Here is a 25,028-nt window from a genome sequence, read left to right on the forward strand (position 1 = left end):
ACCAAGGGCTATTCAACTTATGCTGTAGAGTTTAAACAAAAATCCCCTCTTGAGTAAGAGTTGTTAGCATTTTAACAGTTTTATCTCAATGAACTTCTTTGTTTCTCTTACTGAATGGTTGGTTTAGCCAATTTCTTTCAGAATAGATCTTGAATATTTCATTCTTCTAGAATACTTGCAACTTATGTAGGATAATCAAGACTAAAATTATTACACAAAGGTCACAGTACTTAGTGAAATAACAGTTAAAAGGTTTCACATAATGCAACAAAATAGAAGGCTTGGGTAAGGAATGTAAGCTGAATCTGGGACAAAATAAAGATTGGTTTTCATTAACTTTTATGTAGTGCCATTATAGTTTACAAACATCTAGGTTTATTATTCAATGGCAACTAACTTCAAGTTAGGTAGTTATCATGAGCACATTTCATTATGAAAATCACTTTTATTTGAAAATTCAGATTATTTCAGGTAATAAAAGAGATTAAGATAACCAACGCTTTAAATTAATTTTTCAGTAACAAAACAGTGACCTCTAAAACTGGGAGTTCCAAACAGGTAATTCCAAACAGGTAATAATCAGGACAGCTCAAGTCTTTAAAGTAACACTGTAACAACAGCTAAGATTTTAATGCATACAAACAGATGCATAGTATTTCTTTATTCAAGATTCTATTTATATTCTGTAATACCCCCTTTTGGTTTTTTATGTCTTCTCCTCTGTTTTATCCTATTTGCTAGTGTAACATCATTTTAAAGCCACAGCAAGTTTATTTTTTTATTTTATTTGCAGTCTGCTGACAAGTTTTACTAATATAAATATTGATTTAATGCCAATAAAGGCCTCATACAGAATATCATATGTACAGAAAAGCTCACTGTCCTCCCTGCTCTATTGCCTAGCTTCAATTAATGCTCATTTTATGAAGATCACAGTTTAAATCTCTACAAGTCATTTTCCAGGCCAATTATTCTGCTGGTGAAATGGGATTTCTGAGTGATCTCTTAATTCATTTACAGTATAGAAGATCTATCTAAAGGACATCAAGATAACCTGCCAAACAAGTCCCACACACAGCTTTCTCAGATTAAGATGACTAAAAAGCAGCACTTTTACAACTTTTAGAAAGCAGAGAGTGAAAGTGCTTTTACATTACTAGCACCTAAATAGCTGTTAAAGACCATACATGAAAGGCTTGTGTTTGGGGTGAGGGGAGGAAACAGACTACAGGTATAGAAGTATTTTTACGCAGTGTTTAGTAGTTAAACTACCTTGTTTAACAGAGATGAACTTAAATTTAGTATCCTACCGCCCTAATGTAAGTCTGTCAGAGTGGCATCTTTATGAAAAGAGGTGATACAGTATCACAGAGGTAACATTCTCTGCAGGTTTAACTCCTTTGAAACAAACAGCTTGAGCTACATCCTTTGCTGTTCAGCACCCTAAGTGATGAGAATACACAAATTCATTACCAGGGCATTAAAAACACTGTGGTACATAAACCAAGAATGGTGGTTCACAGGTATGACAATGACACTAATTACAATGACTACATGCAACAAGATTGTCACTTTAAGTCCTGACACTTTAAGATTTGGAGGCCAGATCTGGAATTTCTCATTAGAGAGGCAAAGAAGAAATAATCTAAAGCAGGTTTATATGCTCAGTTAACAAGCCTCCCAAAGCCAGTTTTTGGTTACTTACAACTTTTTCAAACTTTAACACATCAAGATGTATTAAATTGACTGAATTTTCTTTACCCTTTAAAGTGTCAGCTAAAATGAGTGAGTGCGTGAGATGGGAACTATGTCTACCATTTTGAGGAGATCCATCACTGCTGCTGAGATTTGATCAGAGGCTCACTGGCAAGGAGATATGATAGAAAATATGATGTAGCACAATATGAAAAAAGGCATCTGTTCCCCAAAAGCTCTGTGACTACATTAACGTAGAATCTGAGCCAGCCCTAATAAAGCCTGCTGACAAGAAACCAAGCTAAAAATGACTAAGATTGCTAGATGGAGAGAAGGGAAAGGGGAAACCAAGAATATCCGATGAAGAGCAAAAGCCTCAGATTGAGTTTAAGAGCTGAGAGAGTGGGAGAAATAACTCGTCTTTGTCCCTCACTCTCTCAAGAACTTGCATTTACAGCTAGGTGAAAAGGATATGAAGATTGACAGGTAGTGCACTAAAACCTTCTGAAAGTTGCATTGTCCTTGTAACTTACTTCCAGTATTAGGCAATTCTGTATAATCTGTAGTTAATGCCACAATATTATTTTTTCCACAGTACATATTACACACCAGTCACTTAATGGCTTCCTGAATGTTAACCCCCAAGACTAATTCCTCGAATGAGCTAAAAGATGCATAGCAAGCAATGCAAGAAAAAGGTAATGTGATGGCTAAGGAAGATTAAGTGTCATTCTAGAGAACTGTGACCTGTTTCAACATGTAAAGCTAATTTCTAATATAAAGCTGGGCTTCAGATTTGCATTCAAATATTTGTATTTGCATTAATCTCAAACTTCAGATCTCAGATTGCATGACTAAATTCTTACATAGCTTACAAAGAGAGCTTAATATGGAGACATTAATTTTCCAAAATGACAGTCAGACGTAACCACCATTTCTTGCACATCAAACTTCAAAAATATTACCTTTTGAATATTATAGAGCTATGCAGGACTATCATAACAGATACCCAGTTCTTCCATCTTTACAAACACATCATCAGAAAACTCCATCTCCTGTATATGTATTTCTAAAATCATCTAGAACACTTATAATATGCAAACCAGAAAAAGTCCAACAGCATATAGTTCGCTGCACTTCACCTTTCAACAAAGAGTAGAGACAATGCTAACTAGCACCAGAAAATCCTCTTCAGTACCAGTGACATTATACATTGTCTACTCACAACAAATAACGACTGAGTTCAGAGAACTCAAATCTCTATTATATATTCTTGGCTCTGACACAGATCCTACAAGTCTACTTCTTTAGAGAGGTTTAGTAATCCATATTTAAGCTATTTACTTTCTTGTATCTCTGCCACACAGACATTAACTTTTAAATAGAACAGAAGTTTTATGTGCTGAACCATACTTCATAATGCAGCATATTAACACCATTATTTGCAAAATTACAACTTTTTACTATAAACCTTATAGTAAAAGAAGAGGCCCGTTATAGTATCACATCATACCATTTATGCATTACTATATTCCTGCTTTGTCCCTTAATTACTTCAAAGCTTAAGGCTCATTCTGATTGGCTGTTTAATACCTTAGTCTACATTTCAGAGCAATTAGGAGCCAGTGATTTTATGAAATATGAATATTCAGTAAATGTACCCATATAATTGGAAATTTCAACTTCTTTAAGGTATCTCAATACAGTTTAATTCTGGAAGAAATGAGATTAGGAAAACAACACCCTAGGAATATACACTTCTTTCAGGGTAGTAACACCAAAACACTTGAACAACTTTGTCTATGATTTTTGACTTCACTTTCTTTATGAAATTCACTTCCTGTAAAAAGGTGTTTTTAAAGACTTCTCAAGAGTGAACAAAAAAAAAAAACCAACCCTGAAACACCAGCTCAAGGTTCTCTACACCTTCAGTGCAGAGAGAATACCAAAAATACACTGGAAAAGTCAAAGAAAATCACCACAAGAAAATAAAATAACATTAGCAACAAACTGAATTCATTAAATTGTACTCAAATATGTTACAAACAGTGTAATTTGTTTTGACAACAGCAGGAAAGTGGAATCCAGCTAGGGGAAAGATCAAGGGTAGATTTTATTGATAGGCGGCTGTGGCTGTAGTTTGTGCAAGAACACCACTCTCAAGGAGAGATATTTTCTACTGCAGTGGAAAGAGAACTGTGCTGAGAGTAGAATGAGTGGTAGTGTCTTGCAACCACTACTAATTAGTGAAGGAAAAACCCAATGTTAAAATATAGGTAGAAGAAGAAAAGTTGTCATATAAATGCCTTTTCAGAAAGAAGCAGTGAGCACTGATTACATCTGACAGTTTTACCTTTGTAGGTTTTGCCTACTCTTCAGTTTACTCTAACTACAATATTAGTACCTATATTCTTTATAGATATAGATACAGATTTATGTCTTAAAATCTGATTACAAAGACTGAAGCTTCTAGTCTTCAAAGTGAATTGTGAGAATAGTATTTAAGTATTTTTAAATTACAATAATTTTGGATTTCATACCTTTTATTGATATAGTAATAAAGAGGGGTGTCCTGGTTTGGGTCAGGAAGAAGCAAATTTTCTGTCTTGTAATTTTGCTTTCAGCAAAAGTCTCTTGTAAGTAGCTGCATTTGCTGAAATAAACAGCAAGTTTCTCGGTGTCTGCTTCTAGGACTAATAATGCTCAATTAGTTACAGCTAGAGACTGGTGTGCAGAGCCAAGGACACTGCTCAGCTCTGAGGAACATTTTGCCCTCTGGAAGGAGAAAAGGAGTAAAAAGGTCACACCTGAAGCCCTCCCTTAGGGAGGAATGGACGAGATAGATGGCCAAAAATGACCAAACAGAGTATTCCATCCCATGCGTGTCATACTCAGTATAAATTTGAGGGATCATGAGGGTCAAATCCCTTCCATTTCTGCTTCCCCTTCTTCGCCTGTCCCTGTTTTCTTGAGCATCCTGGGAGAATTCCATCTGTCCACCTGCCTGTGGTCCTGATCCGTGCCAGCCCATATCTGTGTGTTTCTGCCTCCAGCTCCCGACTGCTGCCGACTCCAGGAGTCCAGCCTGGACTTTCCCAGGGCTGCCCTGCAGCCTCGGTGGTGACGTGAGAGAGGGGGAAAGGGGGGAGGAATGTGGTATCATTGTACTCTATATTTGTATATATTTAAGAATTTTTCTTTTTCATCATTACTGTTTCATTAAAGCTGTGTAGTTTAGTTTCCAACCCATAAGTCTCTCTCCCTTATTCTCTCTCCTTTCTATTAATCCCCCTCTCCTCCCTGAAATGGAAACACCTATAGAAATTTATTTTGACCTGTTCCTCTCAGAGAAACTATATACAGCTTTTGGGAGTTCATAAGTGAAGGTAGCAGTATTTAATGGTTTCCTATTAACCTAACTTTGATTGTAATGATTGAATAATGAATCTGAAAGCAGATTAAATTAATGTATCTGTCAGTAACTTCATGCTAAACAACAGAAGCAATAACAAAAGCACTCTACTAGTCAAACACTTGAATAAAATATAGCAAAAAGATCTAATCAATAGGTCGCCTAGTGAGATAGTTAACACGGAACTCTTGTAATTAATTTTATACTTAGATTATTTTTTATATTTTTTTTACCTGATACAGATAGCCTGCCCATGCCAAAACTTCTCTAAAATTTTCACTTTAGGTCTCTCATTAGCATCTCTCATGTCTCACGCCCCAGGAATTCTCTTTCTTAGCTTACTTACACTGATTAAATACTTGAGATTGACATAGTTTACCCTCCCTTCTCTTCCCTTAAGCTCATAGTTATATTTCAAAATTTATTTATTTATTCAATATTCGACATAGTTAAGGCTTAGACATTTAACATCTGCAGAATTCTTTTATGGTTTTATTGCCTAACAATAGGCAGCCAGTTACAAGGCTGGTGTTCTTTCTCCTACCCTTAAACAAAGAGAGTTTGACCTCTGCATTTACTGTTTCATTGTTAACTATTAAACTAGCCCCTTACATCTGCTGCAGAACCTGTGTCCCATCCTTCTTATATTACACTCATATTTTTTTTTTAGATGTAGTGATAATCTTCAAGTCTCAAAAGCCTTAAGTATGTGCTACGGTTGCTTCCAATTGCAATTGTATTTGTTTTCTCTAAGGGAACTTAACAACAATGCCACATCAGCAGCTTTGCCTTATTTGTTTCAACACTAGGAGTTACCTGATTTATGAATATAAACTCTTTAAGGCTTTGAGAATGCAGCTTTAAAGAGGAACATCTTCAGTATGTTTGTCTAACAGTGTTCTCCCCTTCCTCCCTTTCTTCTATTTCTGTCATTTCTCTGTCATAACTATTTTACAGGGGGGGAGAGGGGTGATGTTGATAGTTGGACACGATGATCTTAGAGGTCTTTTCCAACCATGACTATTCTGCGATTTGTTGATATTTGGGAATATACTGTTTTCTAACTATTTTAAGAGGCCTTAGGATATAAAAAAAAAAAAAGAAAATCAAAGCCAAGCAGAAAATTTAAGAAATTAGCACATAGAAATTTTCTTGATCTGAGTCAACTTTTTCATAGTTTTAATGTGAATTTGCTGCTCATGTAAGGTGTCAGATTAAGAACCTTCAGGCTGAAGTTATCTATACAGCCACAGACTGTATATAGCACCTATACTGTAGCAGTGGCAGCATTGTCAAATTTCCCCTTAAAATGCACTTCTTTGTGTTCATATACTTCTAAAGAAATCTTGGGGGGGGGGGGAGGGGCTCTAAAGTCTTGTTTTTCTGTTTTTTCTTTTTTTTTAATTAGGTTTGAAGGGGGAATGGATTGAAACCAGGCTCTCCAAAGATGAGCCTGAGGATGAAAAGCCTGAATTAAGAGTAAAATCAACAGCCCAGCTGAAGTGCATGTACACCAATACACAAAGAATGGGAAACAAACAAGAGGAGCTAGAAGCCATTGTGCATCAGGAAAGCTGTGATGTAGTTGCCATCACAGAAATGTGGTGGGATGCATGCAGCACTCGCATGACTGGAGTGCTGCCATGTCTCTTGAGAAGGGACAGACAAGGCAGGAGAGGTGGAGGAGTGGCTCTATATGTTAGAGAGTCTCTTGACTCTGTAGAACTTGGGGTCAGTAACGATAAGGTGGAGTGCCTGTGGGTCAAAATCAGGGAGAAAGCCAATAAGGCTGACATCCTCGTGGGAGTGTTACAGACTACCCAACCAGGATGATGAGAGTGATGAATTATTCTACAAGCACTTGGCAGATGTCTCAAAACTACCGGCCCTTGTTCTTGTGGGTGACTTTAACCTGACAGATGTCTGCTGGGAACTCCACACAGCAGAGAAGAGGCAGTGTAGGAGATTCCTAGAACACACAGTAGGATAATTTCCTACTCTAGCTGGTACATGAGCCTACCAGGGATGGGTCCCCACTAGATCTTCTGTTGACAAACAGAGAGGGGCTGGTAGGAGATGTAGTGGTTGGAGGCCATCTGGGGCACAATGACCATGAAATAATAGAGTTTTCAATACTCGGGGATGCAAGGAGGCCAACAATAAAAACTCTATGCTGGACTTCTAGAGGGCAGATTTTGGCCTTTTCAGAAGACTGATTCAGAGTGTGCCCTGGGAAACAGCCCTTGAAAACCAATGGGTCCAGGAGGGATGGGCGTACTTCAAGGAGCAAGTCCTGAATGCAGAGGAGCAGACTGTCCCGGTGTGCTGAAAGGCAAGCGGGAGAGGAAGATGATTGGTCTGGCTGAACAGGGAGATATTGAAGGAAATCCAGGTTAAAAGGAAAAAAGGGCTGGCTACTCAGAAAGAGTTTAGGAATATAGTTAGGTCATGTAGAAAGAAAATTAGAGAGACAAAGGCACATTTTGAACTCAATCTTGCCACTTCCATTAAGGATAACAAAAATTCTACCAATACATCAATGGCAAAAAGAGGGGCAGGGAAAATCTCCATTCTTTGCTGGACAAGGGGGGAAACATAGTTACCAAAGATGAAGAAAAGACTGAAGTATTTAACACTTTCTTTAACTCAGTTTTCAATGGTAAGACAGGTTGTCCTGAGGACAGGTGGCTCCTGGGGCTTGTAGAGAGAAATAGGAAGCTAAGTAGCTCCCCTGTAATCCTGGAGGGAACTTTGTGACCTGCTGAGCCACTTGGATCCTCACAAGTCTGTGGGACCAGACGGAATCCACCCCAAGGTGGTGAGGGAACTGGCAGAAGAGCTCGTCAAGCTGCTCTCCACCATTTACCAACAGTTCTGGCTCACTGGGGACATGCCAGATGATTGGAAGCTGGCCAGTGTCATACCAATCCATAAAAAGGGACAAAAGGAGGACCCAGGAAACTCCAGGCCTGTCAGCCTGACCTCAGTGCCTGGTAAGGTTATGGAGCAGATCATCCTGGGGGCAATCACACAGCACCTACAGGATGGACAGGGGATCAGACCCAGCCAGCACGGGTTTAGGAAGGGCAGGTTCTGTCTGACCAACCTGATCTCCTTTTATCATCAGGTGACTGCCTGGGGGATGAGGGGAAGGCTGTGGATATGTTCTACCGGGGCTTCAGCAAAGCCTTTGACACTGTCAAAGTATTCTTTAGTATATTCAATAGTATTCTCCTGGAAAGTCTATCAGCCCAGGACTCAGACAGGAGCACCCTGTGCTGGGTTAGGAACTGCTGGAGGCCCCCAGAGAGTGGTGCTGAACGGTGTTGATCCAATTGGCAGCCGCTCACCTGTGGTGTCCCCCAGGGATCAGTGTTGAGCCCAGTTCTGTTTAATATCTTCATTGATGATTTAGATGAGGGGATTGAGTCCACAATTAGCAAATTCGCAGATGACGCTAAGTTGGAGGGGAGTGTGGATCAGCTGGAATCAGCAAGAGGGCTCTGCAGAGGGACCTCTGCCCGGAGAGTTGGGCTGATTCCAACGGGATGAGGTTCAACAAGGCCAAGTGCTGGGTCCTGCACTTCGGCCACAACAACCCCATGGGGAGCTCCAGGCTGGGCACAGAGTGGCTGAGAGCAGCCAGGCAGAAAGGGACCTGAGAGTCTGGATTGACAGGAAGCTGAACATGAGCCAGCAGTGTGCCCAGGTGGCCAAGAAAGCCAATGGCATCCTGGCCTGGATCAGAAACAGCATGGCCAGCAGGTCGAGGGAAGTGATTCTGCCCCTGTACTCAACGCTGGTGAGGCCACACCTCGAGTACTGTGTCCAGTTCTGGGCCCCTCAGTTCAGGACGGAGATTGAGGTCCTGGAACAGGTCGAGAGAAATGCAACTAGGCTGGTGAAGGGACTCCAGCACAAGTCCTATGAGGAAGGGCTGAGGGAGCTGGGGCTGTTCAGCCTGGAGAAGAGGAGGCTCAGGGGAGACCTCATCACTCTCTACAACTCCCTGAAAGGAAGGGGTAGCCAGGGGGGGGTCGGTCTCTTTTCCCAGGCATCTACCAGTAAGACAAGAGGGCATGGACTTAAGCTCTGCCAGGGGAGGTTTAAGTTAGATATTAGGAAAAAATTCCTTACAGAGAGGGTGATCAGGCATTGGAATGGGCTGCCCAGGGAGGTGGTGGATTCTCTGTCCCTGGGCATTTTTAAAGAGACTGAATGTGGCACTTAGTGCCATGGTCTGGCAACCACAGTGACAGTGGATTAAGAGCTGGCAAACTTGATGATCTCAGAGGTGCTTTTCAACCTGGCTGGTTCTGTGATTCTGTGATTTTACTTTTTTATTTTAAAATTTATTTTTAAATTTGAGAAAAAGTAACTATAGTAATTATAATATAATGAGAAAATAAGTTTCATGAAGGAAAAAGTCCAGTTTTTAGTGTTAACCAGGCTCCAGATCACATACACTTGTGCAAGCAAATAATTGCATAATTGTTCATGAGCTACTCTGTTTACTTTAATATAAGGCACTTGCAAGTGTATTGGCAGTACATGGAATTAAATTGTCAATCCTCCACAGTGCATTATCTCTCTTTTTTTTCTGTGCAAAGCTGTTTCCCCATTTAATTAGTACAGATCTCCAGGAAGGACCATGGGCTAAAAGGTAAAATTCCACAAGTGCACAAGCCCAGAAATGTACAGGGACTTGAATGTTTGTGGATTCAACCATTACTTGCTCCTAGGTAATTATGCTTATCTTCACTGGAAAGTTAACACCTAATGAGCCAAGAGGTAAATGGGAGACAACCTTTTACAAGCTATGCTTTCTGCATACCAGACCTTACAGGCAACACAAGTAATAAAGCAAAATGCCTTTCATCCACGGGAATTGCCACAATCACATCTCTCATGTACTAGCACAAGCTCATCTACTCTGCTAATCACTGATCTTTCAACTATTCAAAAAGTTGATCTTTCAACTATTAGAGAAACATAAAATGGTGTCTATGACTCTTATCCAACCTAAGGACTTTAAAATTTGCAGTGCATACTTGTATCACCTTATGAGCTCTCCTGATATGAATATCTTTTGTTCATTAATAAAGGAAAAAACCCAAACCCTTAAAAAAAAATATCAAACAAATAAGCACCCATACTGATGCACCACAGCTTTGTGCAGAGTTTCATTTTTAACAGTGCCAAGCACTGGTTTACTGAATTGGAACATAAATAATTTTGCAAATGGATACTTAAGAGGGACACAAGTTCTGAGAGAGCTGGCAGATGCTAATTGCTGAGCCACTCTCCATTATCTTTGAGTGGCCATGGAGAACAGGACAGGTGCCTGAGGACTGGAGGAGGTCTAAAGTCACTCCAGTATTCAAAAAGGGAAGAAGGAGGACCTGAGGAGTCACAGGATGGTTAGTCTCACCTCTGTCCCTGTTGTTCTGGACATTTTCACAAAACATGTAAAAGCAAAAAATGTCCTTGGGAGAAGTCAACACAGATTCACCCAAGGGTTGGTTGACCAACCTGATTGCCTTCTGTGATGCTGTTACTGGCTGGCTAGAAGAGGGGAGAGCAGAAGATGTTATCTACCTGGACTTCAGTAAAGCTTTTGACACTGTCTCCCATAATATTCTCAGGAAATTCAAGAAGTGTACACTAGATGAGTGGACAGTAAGGTGGATTGAGAGTTGGCTGTGTGACAGAACTCAGAGGGTGGTGATCAGTGGCGCAGGGTCAAGTTGGAGTCCTGTAACCAGCAGTGTCCCCTAGGAGTCAGTACACTGTCTGGTCTTGTTCAATATATTCACTGACAACATGGACAAGGGGACAGAGTGTATCCTCACCAAGTGTGCTGATGATACAAAGCTGGGAGGGGTGGCTGACACTCTGGAGGTTCAGTAAGAGCAAGCACAGGGTCCTGCACCTGGGGAGAAAGAATCCCAAGCAACAATATAGGTCGGAAAAACCAGAAGGAAAGCAGTTGAGGAGAAGGATCTGGGGTTCCTGACAAATAGGAAATTTTCTATAAGCCAGCAGTGTGCTCTTTTTGCCAGGAAGGCCAACAGAATCCTGGATTGCATAAAGAATGTGGCCAGTAGGTTAAAGGCCAATAGGTTAAAGGAGGTCATTCTTGCCCTCTGCCTTTGTGAGGCTGTGGCTGGAATATTACATCCAGTTCTGGGCTCCTCTGTTCAAGAGAGACAGGGAACTACTGGAGAGAGTTTAGCAGAGGGCAACAAAGATGACTGGTGGATTGGAACCTCTCATGAGGAAAGGCTGAAGGAGCTGGGACTTTTTAGTCTGTAGAAGAGAAAGATGAGGGATGACCTTATCAATATCTAGAAGTATGTTAGGGGTGGTTGCAAGGAAGATGGAACTAGACTTTTCTCAGTAGTTCCCAGCAAATGAGTGGCAACGGACACAACCTGGAACATAGGACATTCCATTTAAATGTTAGAAAAAAATTTCTTAACTATGAGGGTGACAAGGCACAGGAACAGGTTGCCCAGGGAGGTTGTGAAGTCCCCTTCTCTGGAGATATTCAACATCTGCCTGGATGGAGTCCTGTGTAATGTGCTCTAGGTGACCCTGCTTCAGTGGGAGAGTTGGACTAGATGATATCTAGAGGTCCCTTCCAATTCCAATGACTTTCTGATTCTGTGAAATGTAGAACTGTGCTTAGGTTCCTGGTGCTTTGGATGGCTTTTGCCTTGAAGTTAGAAATGACATCACAAGTTTTCTAGCCTTTAAGCATGTTCTATGAGGCATCTCATTACAGAAACTGAAGTCAGCTATAAATTGCAGGCAGAAATGGAAGACACATGTCACAGAGGGGAGAGTCACAGAATATATTAAGGCTGATTTGCTTCTTCATTTCAACAGTTAGTAGTTTGGGCAGAGATAACAGGCTGGAAAGAACTTCTGCGGAACAATTGGTTCAGCTTTCTTGCACTCATGCATTCTCAGAAAGAAACTAAGGAAGTAATTGGCAGATCAGCTTTGCAACAGTGCTACGGACAGCTACTTTTAAATTCATAGTGTGTAAGTCAAATATATTGCAGATATACTCTAACATAATGCAACCTAATGACTAAGTAAATAGGCACATCTCCACTAACTACATTTTCTAATTTAAATTAAAGCATATCAAATATATCTATGTTTTTTAAAAGCTGTGGAGGTCACTATAGCTCTTATTTCTAACAATATTTTTATCAAATGAAACGTTAGCTACATTATGCTGGGTAATAGATGCTATACTTTTAATTCAGTATATGATAAAGAAAATAAAATCCATGTGCTGCAACAATATAAGATCAGGGGTGCCATAAAGCATATTTTTGGTCATATGCTGACCTTCTGCTGTAATAAGAGGTACATAGTATATTTGATATATTCATACATTGAAACCACACAAAAGGGCTAACAAGCAGCAAGGAAATTGCTGCAGTCCATTTTTCAGTCACATTCAGTAGATCTTAATCTAGACATTCAAGTGTTTGACTGCAAACAACATGAACTTTTCAAACCAAAACTTTGAAAATTCACCTCTCGTTCAGTCACCTAAGCAAGAGTTCAGGCTTTCTAGAAAGGACTGAGAACAACATACATAACTGTGCTAGGGTTGAAAGAGCCTATTTATGCACCGTACTCATCTCTGTACATCCATCCCAGCTATGCAAGCCCTGTGCAGCAGTCAGTTTGGGTCTTGCTGGGTGCTATGCATGAGCAACAAAGCCTGCATTTTAGAAAGATTTGTTAGCTGAGATGTGATGCCATTCAGCCATGACTATTGTCAATGCTGAGCTGATAACGTACACAGTACACTCCTGAGGGCTTGTTTAAGGACCTATGCATTGTATTCATTGTGGGATGATGACAAGCTAAGGTATTTGAAAATCAAGCCATTTGAGCTAAAAGTGGATTTAGAGGCCCTGTCTTTAGATATGTGTGTTTAAAATTTAATTTTATGGTTTAACACAAGCAGACAAGTAGCCCTCCGGCTAAAAATAACAGATTAGAATATAATCCCTTAGAACCAAAATGCTCCAGCAGACTACAGTGCAAACCATCTAGTATGTTAACTTATTTTTTCTTTTTTTTTTTTTAATGACCTATATAAAATCAAGGTAAGGCTGGGACACTATCTACCACAGCACTAGAAGGAATTTTGTCTTTTGTTCACTTGTCATATTCTCCAACAGATAGTGCTGCTTGTGCCCCTAGAGATAACCTAATACAATTACAGAATCTTTGAGAAACAGGATGAGTAGCTTGCAGTGAAAAAAATAGTAATTCAATGTGATCAAATCCATTTCCAAAATGTCAGTGTGTCTTTCTCTTAAAAAGTGTTATTCAAAATTATAAGCAAACTCACAAAGCCATGTGACACTGTTTAGGTGCAGCTGGTATCAACCAGGCCTCCACTGACTAAGACTTAACCCCACCATGGGATAAGGAGCAGGAAATGCACCTAAAGGCTCATTTATCAAAACATGGACAGGGAGGTTTTCACTTCCCAGTTACAGTAATGGGCAAAACAAACAGGCTCAATGAAAATATGACCAGATCTTAAAATACCTTTCCCCCCACTCCTGCCTTCTTCCCAGGCCCAAAATTCTTCAGTGGCACAGGGGGATGGAGAGTTTCAGTTCACCACACATTATTATTTCTGCTGCTCCTTCCTCCTCAGGGGAAGAACTCCTCATAGCCTTCCCCAGCTCCAGCATGGAGTCCCTCTCATGGAAGGGAGTCCTTCACCGACCCCTTCAACATGAGTCCTTCCCACCAGGGGCAGTCCCTCAGGAACAGACCTGGACTGCCCAGTCACATACGCTTCAGGAACAGTCAGCTCCCTTGGCACTGGGTCTTTCACAATTGCACAGTCTGTAGCTTCATGTCTGCCCACCATGATCCTACAGAGGTTACAAATCCATGTCTTCTCCACTGTGGTCCTTCAGAGACTGATCCACCGTGCAGAAGGACAGCCTGTCATCTCACCACAGGCTGCAGGGAAATCTGTCTCTGCTTGAGCACTTTCTCCCCCTCCTTTCTCACTGATCTTGGTGTCTTTACTCTGGCATTGCTCTCACCTCCTCCTCTCCTCTGATCTGCATGTCTCTTTTTGTTATAATTTTTGCACTTTTGTTTCCTCCTTCTAGAATATGTTACAGAGACACATCCAGCTTCCCATATCTACTCAGCCTTGTTAAGAGGTGGGGCTAGAATTGGAACCAGGGGAGCTTCCACCAGCTTCTCACTAGACCCACCCCTGTGACTCCCCCTGCTTCCAAAACACCCCTGCACTAACCCAAGACACCATGTTTTTGCCAAAAATAACATAAAAGGTCTTTCTTTCTGCACAATTTATGTGATTTCATGGATGCTAAACAGAAATATGTTCAGTAAGTCTTACAATCAAGCCATAGCTTCATATGAAAAACATTTTTAGTAAGAATCCTGGAACTATTTTTAGTATCTGTATTTGCTTTTCTGAAAGATTAGGTTTTTAAAGTAGCATTACAATCGATCTTGGTTCAGTGTTAATCTCAGTATTTTAACATTTAAAAAGCTATCAGATCTTCTGTCATTTTAATACAAATAGTGGCTGCAACCATAACAGCATTTTGCATAGTATATTTTGCTATGGTATTTTAGATAACCCCAAGTGTTCTTCTCTAAATGTGTTTTAAAAATGTATACAATTTCTCTCAATATATTCCATACAGAGGAGATTAGGAAACAGGCTTCATCAGGATAGCACTGATGTTTTTCTGTAAGGTTCTTCTCTTTAGGGTTGCTAAAATTTCCTTGCTAGTAACTGCCTGAATTTACAAAGGTGTCCTATGAACACTTTAATGTATTTTTTTGACATAGTAGCAGAGACTCCTCTCAACGTGGGAGTATCTCGTGTGCCCTTGTGAGGTTGCAAGGTATGCTGTCTGTGGCATGCGCCTCCAGTAGGGTCTTCTGGGCCAGACAGGTCCCAACTGAAGGGTCAAAGTGTGTCCATGGGCACACATCCTAAAATCCTAAAGGATCCTAAACATCCACTGGACTGATGGTGTGACCAATGTCACTGTCCTTGACCAGGCAGGGGTCACCAGTATGAGGCCATGATACTGAGGACACAGCTGTGCTGGGCAGGGCACGTCTCCAGGATGGAGGATCACCTCCTCCCTAAGATTGTGCTCTGTGGTGAACTCGCTACTGGCTGCTGCAACAGAGGAGCCCCAAAGAGGAGATACGGGGATCCCTGAAACAATCCCTCAGCTTTGGCCATACTGACTGCCATCAGTAGTCCACTCCAGCCTCCAATGTGGAGAGTTGGAGACACCATCCATAGTGCTGCTGCCTCCTTTGAGAACACACATAGAATCAGTCTCAAGGAGAAAAGACAACACAGAAAGAACCGTGTCTTGCCAGTATCATCAAAGGAGATTGTCTTCTGGGCCTTTTGCAACTGGACTTGCTTATCCTGCATTGGTCTTATCAGCCATCAGCGTGCTTACTGTAAGTGTGGGGAGAGCCTTTAAATCTTCGTTCATGGAGCCATGCCATGAGTTGAGTGAGCAGAGACTCTTACATTAGTCCTATAAGAGAGTTCAGTTTCACTATTCACAGTATTTTCCTGTATCCTTTCAGCCATGGGTGCTCAATGTATCAGTTAGCAATGTGCATTAAGTAATGAGCCATATTGACTTCAGGAGAAGTTACACCATGCCATTCGCTCAATACACCCATAAAGGTGATATTGCTGTTGCAAGTGAATGGAGTGATCTTTATAAGACAAAGACACAGTAGACAGGGACTCAGAACCATAACAGTCAATTTTAGTTAAGACAAAGTGAAATTAAGGAAAGGCACACAGGAGATTCCAGGAGAAAAATGAGGGTTTTTTTCATGTGGAAGGAAAGTTGAATTTAAGAGAGGTGTTTCTAGTAATAAAATACCTGGAGAATTCAGAGCCAGTAAAAATAACAGTGGTCACCTTGCAGGCATTGCTACAGAGACAGTAAGACACCAGACATAAAAATCCCAGACAGGATAGGTCAGGGATTTCTTAAACAGAAAACAACAATATATTCACAATACTTCCAGAAGACTTCAGGGCCATGCTATAAAGAGTAGTCAAAACTTTTGCACTGACTAATATATCAAGCCAGTTTGTCATGTTTAATAACATCTGATATTCTACCAGCATCCCAGTAACAATAAAAAATCATGTCACATACAATTCTAATCACATTTCATATTTTTTAAGTGCTCCCACAACTAAAAGTCATTAACCTACCAAATCTCTCTGTCATCTAAGTTTCCACCCAATATCTTATGAAGTAACCACAAAAAAGGAGAGTAGAAGTAACTATCAAACTCAAGAACTTTTCTATAGCATATTCATTAATTTTGTTTAGTTTAGGGTCATAGAAATAAGTTGGATCTCAGGAAAACACACTGACAGCTTTTACAAAGCAATTAATTTTTGCATGTTATAACAAAGGGAGTGTGCACTGGTATTTTTTTATTCTTCACTTGTTGTTACTATACACAAATCATTATATTCAAAGATGCATGCAGTAAGTCCTTGGTTAGTTATAAAGGATGCTCTGTTGAGCAGGTGGAAAGAATGGGGAATGTTATAAGACTTGCAGATTTTTCTCTGCATAATCTAAGCATAATTAGCATGACAGGAGGAACAGAAATGCCAAGCAGGCAGCTGGCACATAATTTCAGCTAGATAGAGCTTCAGATGATTGCCTTACATCTACCTGGACATTAAATGTTACTTTAGGTATGTCTGATGGTTGGTATTTCCAAAGGCATCCAAGAGTATTAAACATCTGAAGTCTCACATAACTTAAAAAAGTTAATCATCCAACTCACTTGTGCTTCCTTTCACAATGATTTTTGGCTCAGTAGTACATCAGAATGCTCTGAAGTGCTGAGAGCTCATTTTCCTATGCAAGCTAAATCCACTGTGCTGTACCAAGTTCCTTCCTTCAAAGGGAAAGAGTTCCAAGAGGAACCATGTAAATGAAGAGACTGGATTTCTCAAACAGTAAGTTGCTCCTCAATACCCAAAGAAATGCAAAGTTCCTTTTACAGTTAACTTACTGGATTTCTGATTATTTCACCTAAAAAAGGAACAGAATGAGCAGTACTAAAAAATTTTTTTAAAAATTAAAATTATTTAAAGCCAGTATGTATGCAAAAAAATTAAATTTCTAAAAAATGCTTTCTAAAAAAGCATTCTTCAAAGTGAAAGCTACATAATCACTTAATATTTTTTCAGTAATAAAAGTAGTACAAAAGCAGGTGATATGCACAATACACTTCAGTTAAACTGAAAGAAGAACAAGAAAAGTAAAGAAACGACTGTTTTCAACCAAATCAGTAGCCATTTGATCCAGGGCTAAATTTCCTCTACAAAAGCAAAGTGTAGCAACTCCACTGATATTTATTCAGGCTGAAGGTAAGAATGGAGGTAACATGCAAAGAGCATGCGCTCCACCTTTCCTATCAAAACTTTTTCTGAAACTCATAATTACAGTAACACTTTCTCCTTCTTCACCCTGGCTGATATCACCAAGGATAAGAAAATCAGTTGGATGAGCTGATCACAAGTTCTACTAGAGTAAGAACATTTTGAAAGGTGATACTTCGTAAGACCTCTTCAATTGTACCAAGATTCTTAAAATTTCCTTTAGGAGGGGCCTGAATCTTGGAGGTACACAGCTCTGCCAGTAGTGCTTCTAATTTATGTCTGGATATTTTCATAATATCCAGCATTTTCTTACTGTATCTATATAGCATATTTGCATTTTACTTGGTCTGAGGCATTTACAAAATGTATAACTGTTCTTCAGCCGTTCTCCAACATATAACTGGCGTGTATTTTTAGGCAAAGAAACAGATGGCATTGATGTAGAAACTGAAATGAACATCCGTACCAAAACAAAGATATATTATGTACACAAAACACCCCAGTGGATTGAGGTATATAGGGAAACCTCATGACCTACCAAAATTAGAATCTCAGAAAACATGTGTGAAGGTAGGAGACGTGTTAAAATTTCTCTAGTTGCTAGGCATTTATGTAAAGAGGCCACCCTTATCTTATTAAAATTCACAGAAATTGAAAAGAACCAAAAGCCCAGGAGGGGTGGGGTCAGAAAATCCATTTCAAAGACCTGGGAAGCTTACTCTAAATTCACCTTGAAAACACCTTCCCCATCACAGACTTTCTAAGAGCCTTTTGATTTCTTTCCTACTTAGAGAAGAATTACAGAACTCTTCCATTCCTGAATAATACATTCAGAAGTGGGTCACTTCAGTATTTTATGTCAATTATAATGGTTTGTTCTAAACTAGAACTTTGTCAGAATTTATTTCACCTTTGATCTGTCTCAAACTCATCTAGCAAGCTTAATTTGTATTTTATTCTGCTTCTCATTTCTCATCCTCTGGCTGTGTCATTTGATAGCATAACTGCTTTAATATTAAATGGTGTTGACTAAATAATTTCTACGGGTATTCTAAGGGCATCAGAATAACCTGAGGTTTTAAGATTGTCACAGCCATTTCAGCCAGAAAGAACCTGATCTTACAAATTGAAATTGCCAGTGCTGGATACTTAGCTCATATGGTCTGATGTGGCTCTCACAGCTTCTGCTGTTTTTAATTTCTTGTACATAGCAACACTTAAGAGGAAGATGTAGTGAAATGAGGCAACCAGGTGCCACTAATTCCCAGGGAGTGGCAGGAGCTCGTGTTAAGCCCACCTGTGCCTGATTAGGGTGGGCCCTGCGCATGAGCAGTGGGGGCCCACCCTAATCAGGCACAGGTGGGCTTAACACAAGCTCATGCCACTCCCTGGGAATTAGTGGCACCTGGTTGCCTCATTTCACTACAGGAAGATGTGATGGGAAATTCTGTACCACCCCATTTCCACATCAGAGGATCCTGTCTACAGTATTCTACTACTACAATAGACAACAGTTTTGCTCTATGCTCAGACACCTTTCCTGACTTGAGAATTTATTGAATTTAATATTTCTTGACAGAAATAAGCACAGCTAATAAGCACAGCATTTTCAATAACAAAGCAAGGCTTGCACATCATTTAACAGAACATATGCTGGTTTAAGAAGGTTAGAAGTACAGTCAAGACTTCTACAGTTATTTGCTAAAAAAATTGTTTTCCTATGTTTTTCTACTACTGGATAAGAAGAGCAGAACATGAACAGTAGCAGCACTGCAGCAACAAGCCTGCTAAGTATATACCAAAGATTTAGCATTCCTAATAGAAATAGCAGACTCCTAATTCAACACATGGTTTTGCAAGTGATATCGATGATCAATAACAGACCAGCAGTATTCTCCCTGAATCCACCAATCACACCTAATTGCTAATAGAAAGAAAAAAAATGTTCTTTCATTAATTTCAGTGCTTTTGCATTAAGAGATAACAAACATATTCTACAAAGCCCACTTCATAAATAAGCAGTCACAGCTGTGAATAAATCATCCAAATCAGAAGATGCCAAAATATTTTCCCTTCAAGGTATCAAGAAGATATCATTCTCAGCCTGCTTGTTCTGCTTTATATATCATTCAGTCAGCAAGCTGTACAGCCCTCTACTATTCCCCCAAGACAACTTCTTCATTATTTCAAATGGCATTGCTGAAGAAGCTTTTCTATAACTAAGATAATACAAACACTAAAGGCTGTAAGTATTTTTATAAACATAAGTGGACTTAAAAGAGATTTTTTTCATATTTATCAAGCTTAAGCGTGAGCTACCCCCTAGCCTGATGAACAACATTCATACAACCTAAGGAAACTAAAGCAGAACCCAATCTTTTTCTCTTCACTCCTGTCTGTCCCTCTGGCTTAAATTCTTCCTCTTTCAGAATCCTATCTGGTACACAGAGGAGGCTTTTTCAATAAATCAATACTCTAATAAAAAATGACTGCCTCTATGTACTCCACATATTAAGAGAGTTTCTCTTATACAGCTAAAAAACATTCACCTTGTGCTCTATATTTGACATTCATTTTTAATAACAGACTCTACTAAAAGAAACACCTGTCAAAAATGTGAATTTAAAATAGCACAATGTTAAATATTGTTTGCTTTGAAAATATTTTTCTGATGAAGCATAATAGCTAATCAGTTTATTTTGGTTTCAAAAAAGGCTGATTGAATTTTGCTGTTTTTGAAGTATATGTTTGAAAAAGAACAAGGAAATGCACGTAATACCTATAGATTTTTTTTGTCAGCAAAATGGAAGGCTACTGCTTTCAACAAGAATGAAATTAGCAGCCTATTCATGAAAAATGTGAAAAACAAAACAAAATTATATGCTTTTTTCTAAAATTATTATAAATATCTCTGTAGCAACTATACTGAAAACAATAAATACACTACAAATGTGCTCCCTAGTATCAATCCTTTCCAAAATTCTATGTTTAAGAGCAGATTTTTTAAAATTACTTTTGTGTCTCACATTTGCTTCAAGAAATTAGTTAAAAGAAAAGGCAGGGAAAGCAAAGCCAAAGCATAATAGACTCATTGAGGAATATCAACAACCAAAAAATAGCTCCATATTCTGACAATTACCATCGTCCCAAATGGGTTCTGAGAATCCAGGTACAGCCCTCCTGACAGCAGCTGCAACTTGAATTGTGTTTTCAACTAAGCTCTGTTCTGTCCTCGCAAGAAAACCCACTACAGAGTTGTATGAGGTGCACAGCTCCTAAAACCACAGCCAGTCATCATAATTACAGCATACACTTCCATTTTCCACCAGTGACTTACCCAGATATTTCCATCTTGGTGGTATGGTTTCCAGTTTCTCCCTGTGTCGCTGTAGAGCATCCGATACTGAGTGACCCAGTCAGAACTGCTATACCTGCCTTGAGTGGCAATAGCACTTATCTGCTTCCTGTTCCCAAAATCCACTTGCAGCCATTGGTAATGGTCACTGTCTGATGGAGACCAACCTCCTGCACCTATTGGGTTGAAAGAGAAGAGAGATTTAGACCTGAATCACAGACTGAAGTGAACACAGCTGACTGCTGGGAGGCAGCCCAGCTGAGAGGATTTTAATACCAAAAAAAACTTGAATGTGTACTACAGAAATATGACTGCACTTTAAAAAAAAAAAGCATTTTAGCACAGATTTCAAATATATTACCTCTGTTCCCTTAATCATTTTATGATATCATAATTTAATGGGCTGCCTTTAATTGATTTATTTAATCAATGCCTTTATTAGGCCTTAATTACAGCTTATTAGGTTTTGCCAAATGGTAATTCTTCAAAGGTTGACCAATTTGCAATGAAAACATCTGTCAGATTACAGTGGCACAAATCAATAACAATCTTTGGATTTCGTATAGCTTTCAATAGCATTTCACATTAAAGAGATAATATAGATAAAGTGGAAGAAAATAAGAGCAAGTTTTCTGCTTTCCTTTGTTTCACTGTAATGCACAAATAGAAAGATCTACCAGAAGAACTGAGCAGGTACTGCTGAATCCAGTTTTGATCTGCTGGGAGCACAAGCTGTCACACATTACATTGGCAGATGCCTTACAAAAATGTTACTGTTCTTTATGAGTCTATGAATTAACTTGACAGTAATGCTATTAACAATATTTTTCTCAGCCACTAGACTACATCAAACTATTTTAAATAAAGAAGGCCATTGCTGAATAGATAAATGAAGCATTAAGACATTAATGCAATTTCTTATTCTTCTGAAATATGAAAATATTAAGGGGACAATTGTAGTTGGATACTGTAGAGAATGATAACAATTCTAAGATAGATATTGTGCTATATTTACCACAGTGACAAGTATTAGGAAGTACATGAAGCATAAAAAAAATATCTACCAATATAGAGAAAAAGTGACAAATCATTCTCTTTATATTCATAGCAGATGTTAAGATGCAGAAAACAAAAACTTGTCAGACTTAAAGATATTACAGATAATTTTTTTGCTTTTTTTTTCAATTTTGAAGCAAATTAATGGCCTGGCACAACATGAAATAATGTAATCTAGTTCATGGGCCAATTTTCTTTGCTTTTAATTTCATGTATAGACTTCAGTTGTCAGAAACTTAGCCTGCTTGCCAAGCAAGAAACTCTTATCTATACCGCAGTTTATACACTCCCATCATTAGGCGGCAGCATTGCCTCAGTCTTAGAAAATTCTAAACTTGATTAGCCTTCAAAAAATTTCCACTTCCCAGGATATGTTAACATTCAGATATCAATAGTATCATGTGATGTCGTAACTGGTTGCCTTTCACTGTAAATAAAAGCACAGTACTATGCCAATGACACCCAATTTGTTTAAATTCTGAAGATTTACAACAGAAACTTTGTTCCTGCACTACATATAATTATACCTGGTAATTAAAACAAGATAGTTTTGGGGTAGGGAATAGTTAAATGCTATTTTTAAAAACAAAACCACCACACCCTTGCTAAAAGCACTTTCAAGGAAAAGTATTCCCACATATTCCCAAATTCAGACTGGCTCTGGTTTTGCTGATGGCACACGAAGGGTAAGAAGCTAGCCTGGTACAGAAGCCACCTTTGTAAAAGGAGCTCTTGGAAGCTCCAGAAAAAAAAATAGGTTCAAATAAAAGCATTCAAAAACAATTAGAAGGACAGAACTGAGAAATCCATCAATAAAATGTTCTTCAGCAATGAAATTGTTGAAAAAGGACGAGGTACTATAGCTGTAAGAAATCTAAAATAGGTACTACGTTTTTTACACTTTTAACCTATGCAGGAGATTCAGTTAAAATCTCTGCCATCAAAACCAATGCGCAGTACCACAAAATTAGCAACACCTCTGCCATAGCCACCAACTTTTTACTGTCACATAGAACTGTAATACTTTTCTTGGTGATCTTTATGATGTTACTGCTCTCTCCATTAGCCATGCGTATCTGTTCCTGGAATCTAAGATTATGGAAATAGCTGTGACACAGGGGATACCAGAACTGCAATTGATTTAACATACATTTTTTGATAGTGAAAGTACAGGGACAGAGACACTGGGGTTTTTTGCCACTGTTATTGTGCTTCTCTCCTAGACAGGCATTTAGTAAGAGCAAGAATGACTAAAAAATGTCTAATAAGCATTGCTGTGTTTCTGGAACACTGAAATGTGCATGGAGATTTTGCAGTTGCTTGTGTCCCAAGACTTGTCACTTCAGAAACTCAGTGTTCGTGTTGAAGAAACTTGTCACTACATATCTGGCATGATAGAGTATAACACAATATGTTTTGACTAGCATGTAATTCTTCAGCTGATGCCTGTAGCTCCAGGGATGTTAACATGGCACTAGATATTGGTTTAGATCACTTTCAATGGTGATTGGCAATGTAGGGCTTTAGAAAATGGATTTATCAGGCAAATTGTAAAAAGTTTGAGAAAATCAGTGGCAACTAGAGAAATTTCAGTTACTGTGCATTTAAGGATTTTTATAAGAGCAAAGAATCTAATGCTTTTGCTAAGATGTTGATCATATTCCAAACAGGCACTCTATGAGGACAGACGTAGCAGAATTTCAAGTCTGTAAATAAAGAAGGGTAGAAACCCTATCCTCTTAGGAATCTTTTGTCCAAAAAGGTCCCTCCATGTTCTTGTACCCATCAAAAGTAAAGTGTGAAAACTTTTTTTTTTACCTCCTTTTTTCACATTTCCCCCCCCCCCGAATATGAAAAATATTAAACTACAGATGTGTTTCCTTTCAGGTTTCTGAGCGAGTTCTTAAACTGCACATTTGACCTGAGCCTGTTGTCTGGTTCTACATTATGCACTGATGTCTGTTCTAAGATCATTGTGCAGATACCAGCACAACTCAATATAATGAGCTGAAGCACAATATTCAGAATTTTTGACCTTGTTGCAAAATATTAGAAAAGTTAGAGGAATGTTGTTTTGTCTGTTATAAAAATGTGTAAAATCACAATTAAAGATTATTTGGGGCAAATTTAATACTGATTTATTTATTAGAGAAGAAACGTCACCTATCTTACCAAGTTTAGCCACAGAATCTGAGGAAAGGTTGAGTGCCTGCAGGTGGGAGATTTTAGTGTACAGTGATTCTAGGAGAGGAAGAAAGCATTTAGGCAGTAAGACCCATCTTTTATTATTTTAGCAATGTGAAGGATATATATGAGACTAAGACAGTCAGATCATACAATCTTACCTCAACATAAGCAAAAAGTTGTATTTACTGGCTAATTTGTGCTCAAGGGGTTTATCCTTCTGCCAATGAAATATACCGTGTTGCGTCATTCATACTCCACTATTTGCTGTCTTCTTAATTAAGTTCTTAGTTAATTAAGTCAGCTTAGTTAGGCTGACCTGGTATAGTTATTCATATTTGTGAAGCTTCTGTTCTTATATTAAGCTACTATTACAGTAACAGGATAATTCAGGTTGAAAGGAACTTCAGAAGGTCTCTAGACCAACCACTTCCTGAAAGCGGAGTTCAACTCTGAAATAAAACCAGGTTACTCAGGGATTTAATCAATTGGATCTGGAAAACTTTCAGAGACAGAGACTGCAGCCTCTCTGGGCAACCTCTCCCACTTCCTAATTGTCCTCATGGTTTAAAAAAAAATAATTCCACTTGAAAGATCTCTAATTTCAGTTTGTATGCATTGTCTCTCATCCTGTTTCCATCCACTACAGTAAAGAGCCCATCCCCACCTCTGTGATGACCACCCTCTAAGTAGTGGAGGTTGCTGTAGGGTTCCTGTAAAACCATCTCTTTTCCAGGTTGAACAAATCCTAGTCCCTCAGCCTCAACTCAGAGGCTGAGTCTTCCAGCCCCCTGACTGTCTTTTCAGTTCTACACTGAATTTAAGATATCAGA

General features: G+C 39.0%; 1 protein-coding gene across 1 annotated transcript in view; it reads right to left on the reverse strand.

Annotated features, from left to right (window-relative positions):
• The window catches only part of CNTNAP2 (contactin associated protein like 2), an 816,026-nt gene that overhangs the window by 470,708 nt on the left and 320,290 nt on the right, over positions 1-25,028 (reverse strand). The window contains exon 3 of the mRNA XM_030444894.1: positions 20,938-21,131. Coding sequence (XP_030300754.1) covers positions 20,938-21,131 — 194 coding nt within the window. The remainder of the gene's footprint in view (positions 1-20,937; positions 21,132-25,028) is intronic.

This window comes from Calypte anna, chromosome 2, assembly GCF_003957555.1.
Source record: "Calypte anna isolate BGI_N300 chromosome 2, bCalAnn1_v1.p, whole genome shotgun sequence".
NCBI classification, from domain to species: Eukaryota; Metazoa; Chordata; class Aves; order Apodiformes; family Trochilidae; genus Calypte; species Calypte anna.